Below are 5,435 nucleotides of genomic sequence, written 5' to 3' on the forward strand. Positions count from 1 at the left end.
GTTTTGGGACTTACGTACCCTTTCAGGAGGACAATTATTTTACGGTACTTCAACCCCCTTCGTGGATACAACCACTGACGATCTCAGTTACTAACTTCCAATCATAAAATGTTTATATATTTACAAGTCAGATAACAAATCTAATTATTTTAAAAATGCAAAAATTAAATCAGAACTTACGTTACTAAAAAGGTCCATCATAGTTCTTGATTTGAAATAATTGTCCCTTGTGATGGAATATTCAACACAGTCAAGCAAGACATGCTTGACCGTGATTATTTCATCACAAGGGATGCAGAACGGAGGATCCTCGCCTTTCAAAAGATATTCATGCGTATACCTGGTGTGGCCAATACGATATCGTCGTATAATGACCTCTTGATATCTGGACTGACAACCCAAGTAGGTGTAACCGACATATGGTTTTATTGCATGTAATTTATTAATACCTCCCAGCGTGTCCCACTTCTTCTGCATCGGGTCACGGATGTAAGATCTAATGGTAGCTTTATAATCTGAATATGGAATGAATAGTGGTGTCACAGATTTGTTGAGTGCTTCCTTGGCAGCAAGATCAGCCATTGTGTTCCCAGAAATGCCAACATGGCTAGGTAACCAACAAAAGACGATGTGGCCGGTAGCAAGATTATTAAACAGTTCAATAATTTCTATTAAAAGTGGATGTTTGGAAGAAAGATTTTTAATAGCCTGAAGGCAAGAAAGAGAGTCTGAGTAGATTACATACTGTTTATGTTTGGGGTGTCTTTCAATATATTCAAGAGCTGTTAATATAGCGTTTGCTTCCGCTGTGAAAATAGAGCTGTGATCCGGTAATCTGGAAGAGATTGTTTTGGACCCAATGACTGTGGCACAAGCCACTGCACCATCACCCTTGGATCCATCTGTGAATAAGGATTTATATGTATTGTATTTACTTTTTAATTGATTAAATTCTTGTTTATATTGTAATTCATTAGTCTCTGATTTTCTAAATGATGTCAGTGTAAGGTCAACTTGTGGTCTCACCAATTGCCAAGGAGGAGAAGAAAGTAAACTGGAAGGAGCTATTTTTTCTAGCTGAATGCCAGCAGCAGAAAGGAAAGGTTTCACTCTTATTCCAAGAGGTGGAACAAGAGAAGACTGCTTGTTATACAAATCCTCATACAAAGGATTAAAGACACAGTTATAGGCAGGGTTTAATTTGTTGGAACACAATTTTGTTACATACTGTAAAGTTAATTTTATACGGCGTTGATTAAGACATGGTTCATCAGCCTCGACATAGAGGCTGTCAACAGGTGATGACAAAGTCTGAGACCTTGATGGTGAACAGAATCTAAAAGTTTTAGGTTGCTTTTGCAGGCTCCACCATATATAATGGAACCATAATCAAGTTTCGAACGAATCAATGATCCATAAAGTTGTAAGAGGGTAGCATGATCCCCTCCCCACTTAGAATGTGAAACAACTTTCAACAAGTCAAGTGCCTTCAGGCATTTAGTTTTGAGGGATTTGATATGTGGTAGAAACGTTAAATGTGAGTCAAAAATTAAACCCAAGAACTTGGCCTCCTGTACAACTGTAATGTGAGTTTCATTGAGAAGCAGTTCAGGGTCTTTATGCGGCTTATACTTTCTACAAAAATGTATACAATTAGTCTTGGTTTTAGAAAATTTGAAACCGTTTTCAGGACACCATTTATTAATCTTGTTTAAACACAACTGCAGTTGCCGTTCAATGGTATGCATATTTTTCCAACGACAAGAAATATTAAAATCATCCACAAATAACGATCCATCAACTGAATCGTTTAAAACTTTTGATAAACTGTTTATCTAAACACTAAACAATGTTACTGACAAAATACTGCCTTGTGGGACACCCTGATCCTGACTGTAATGATCAGACAGGGTAGACCCCACTCGGACTTGAAATTGTCTGTCTTCTAAAAACTGTGATATAAAAAGGGGTAAACGACCCCTCAAACCAAAATCATGGAGATCTTTCAAAATGCCATACTTCCATGTTGTAATCATATGCCTTTTCAAGATCGAAAAAAAATCGATACAGCATGTTGTTTATTTAGCATGGAATGTTTGATGAAAGAGTCTAAGCGTACCAAATGATCGATTTTACTACGATTTTTCCGGAAACCACATTGAATGTCAGTGATAAGGTTGTTGGTTTCCAGGTACCAAACTAGACGATCATTAACCATACGTTCCATTGTCTTGCAAACACAGCTAGTTAAAGAAATTGGTCTGTAATTAGATGGATCTGTATGATCCCGGCCACGTTTAGGAATAGGAATAAAAATGGCATTTCGCCATGATGGTGGGAATTTACCAGAAGTCCAGATACTGTCAAAGATATTCAGTAGTGTTTCTAAACACGAGTCAGGTAGATGTTTAAGGAGCTGATAATGAATATTATCGGCTCCTGAAGCAGTGTCATGGCTTTGCCCAAGTGCAGTTTGGAGCTCTTGAATTGAAAAGATTTAATTATAATCCTCTCCATTATCTGAACTAAAATTAATTGACTTTTTTCTTGCTGATTTTTAAACTTCTGAAAGGTTGGTGGATAATTGGATGAGGAGGAATGTTTAGCTAATGTTTCACCTAACTTGTCAGCAATTGTCTCCCTCTTTAAGATGGTGTACACTACATTTGGAACCTTTACCTTTAATCTTCTTCACCATATTCCATACCTTAGAAATAGGTGTTCGTGAGGTTATTTTGGAAACACAGTTTTGCCATGACACTCGTTTATGCTGTTTAAATGTACGACGAGCCTTGGCGTTTGAAATTTTAAATTGGTTTAAATTATGGACTGTTGGATGCCGGCGAAAATATTTTTCTGCCGTTTTCCTAGCCTTTCGAGCTTGTTTGCAGTCAATGGTAAACCATGGTTTACGAATGTGTGGAACCATAGAGGATTTGGGAATACAATCATCAGCAATCATATTTAATTCACCAGAAAACTGCTGAATAGGATCAGACACATTTAAAAAGATTTCGGGTTTTAATCTGTTTGTGCATAAGGTCTCAAATAAAGACCAATCTGCCTTGATAAAGTTCCACCTAGACGACGGTGCAGCATCACTTGGGTTTATGGCTGTGAGTATAGTGGGAAAATGATCACTTCCACAAAGATCATCGTGGACTGACCATTCAAATTCATTGTATAAGCTGGTATCCGCAACTGTTAAATCTAGAGAGGAGTATGAGCCAGTTGCAGGGTGAAGATATGTGTTAGAATTATCATTGAAAATACATAAATCAGAATTGGTGAAGAAATCCTCAAGAATCTTTCCTTTTGTGTTGGTGTTATTGGTGCCCCAAAGCGGATTATGACCATTTAAATCTCCCATGATAATACAAGGTTTTGGGAGTTGATCATAAAGCATCTGAAGATCAGATTGCTGCAGAGACGATGATGGCGGAATATACAGTGAACACAATGTGAAAACAATATGCAGAGTAACACGCACTGCAACTGCCTGAAGAGGGGTATTGAGAGGAACAGTGCTGTGGATAGTTCCATGATTCACCAAAATAGAGGACCCCCCAGTAGCCTTAGCACCTGGAGGGGAGAAACAGTTGTAGGCATTATAGTGCCTTAAATCAAAATTATCTGTGGATTTGAGGTATGTTTCCAGTAAACTTATTGCTGATGGTTTAAAGTCTTGAATTAAAACCTGTAAATCATTAAAATTATGCCTCTACAGTTCCACTGTATTATATTTTGAGAACTCATGGAGGTTCTACAGGAGATCTGGGACAGTTTCTACTCCGCTCACTAATCTGCGGAGTGATATTCATGTGTAAAGGTTCAAATGGATTATGAACCTCCACAGGGACCGTCAAGGGCACTGGGACCTCAACATTTTTCAGAGTTCTTGATTCTTTCTTTTTTAACGACTTCCTTTCTTTTTTCGTTAAACGTTCTGTGATTGTTGTTGGTTGGGACTCAGCAGATTGGGACACAGCAGATGTCTCCGTCACAGGCTTTGGAGATGTCTCAGTCTGAGTCTCCGATGTAGATTCACCAGAAATGGTATACAATTTTTTTTGTATGTTCAACACCCAGGATATTGCAGTCTTGCAGCCATTATCCACTTTGTGAGCACTGGAAGACACGGCTGCAGAGTGAGATTTTGGGGAAGGAGTTACAGTTGAAAGATCTGCTACAAGTTTTTTTGCTTCTGAAAAAGAGATGTTATTTGAGTACTTGATTTTATTGATTTTGACTTCTCTCTCAAATTTTGGACACATCTTCGAAGATGACATGTGCTTGCCATGGCAATTTGCACACTTGACATCATTTGTGCAATCAGCGGCGTCATGCTGTTCACTACAACGGAAGCACACTGAAACATTCTTACAGAACCTGGCACCATGTCCAAATTGCTGACATTTGAAGCAACGAAGTGGATTAGGGATAAATATATCCACTCCAAGGCTGAAATATCCATCTTTGATAGAATCTGGAAGTTTAGAGAGAGCAAATGTCAAAAGGTAGGTATTTGTAGAAACAATTTTATCATGATCTTTCCTTGTAAAACGTTTAACAGAAATAACACCTTCAGATTTGAGTTCTGCAACAATGTCATCCTCTGACATGTCAGACAGGCATTTTGAGCGATCCCGGACAATGCCTTTACACGTGTTTTGTGACTTGTGTGCAGAGACAGTGACCTCAGAATCAGCAAAGTAGTGCGCAGTAAGCAAGTTCACAGACTGCTGTTTCGTGGCACTTTCGACCAGCAGATAACCACTACGAAGACGAGTGACATTTTTCACAGTACCACAAATACCCTCTATAGATTTTGAAATAACAAACGGATTGATCTTCAGTGGTGTACCGTTAGTTCCCTCCACAACCAGAAATCGTGGCCAGGAATTAGGGTTAACTTCAGGACATTCATCATCTGACGATGAAATTGTGTCTGTTTCTACGTGTCTTCGTTTATTTGTAGAACGAGAACCAGCATATTGTAGGTGTGCCATGTTGTAAAGAAGTAAATTCGACATCCCTGCTCCCCACCCGCCATCGAGTGTCAACAAGGACGACATAGCAGTGGAAACCAAACTGCAACACCAGGGTTACAGGGATGTTATACTCCAGCAATTGGGACATGAAAAGCTATGAAATCAAAAAGAATAAATGTCAGGCTGGTTCGGTCCATGACATCATTCCCAAGAACCACAGATTTCAGAGGCCCATATTACCAGATTGGCCCATGAGCCACCGCCTTCTGGCATAGGACTCTAGGCAAGTTCATGTGATCAAACATTAATACATTCTAGATCAGAAAAACAAGACTCATTGATAATGTATTCTGCAAGTATATTCACCATGCGCAGGGCTTGGCGTGACCAGCCGATTGATAGAATCGGGCCAATTCTGTCACCCGTCTAGGTGAAGTCAGGGCC

The 5,435-nt window shown here is 39.1% G+C and overlaps 1 protein-coding gene across 1 annotated transcript; it reads right to left on the reverse strand.

Annotated features, from left to right (window-relative positions):
• Window positions 1–3,752: 3,752 nt before the first annotated feature.
• Window positions 3,753–5,009, reverse strand: LOC137280770 (uncharacterized). Its single transcript, XM_067811984.1, has one exon. It carries the CDS (start codon window positions 5,007–5,009, stop codon window positions 3,753–3,755), a length of 1,257 nt encoding a protein of 418 aa, XP_067668085.1.
• Between the last annotated feature and the right edge of the window lie 426 nt (window positions 5,010–5,435).

Source organism: Haliotis asinina, chromosome 4 (assembly GCF_037392515.1).
Source record: "Haliotis asinina isolate JCU_RB_2024 chromosome 4, JCU_Hal_asi_v2, whole genome shotgun sequence".
Lineage (NCBI taxonomy): Eukaryota > Metazoa > Mollusca > Gastropoda > Lepetellida > Haliotidae > Haliotis > Haliotis asinina.

What these genes read in the sequence shown, in the direction of transcription:
- LOC137280770 (XM_067811984.1), bottom strand. Translation starts at nt 5,009, where the DNA reads ATGGCACACCTACAATATGCTGGTTCTCGTTCTACAAATAAACGAAGA.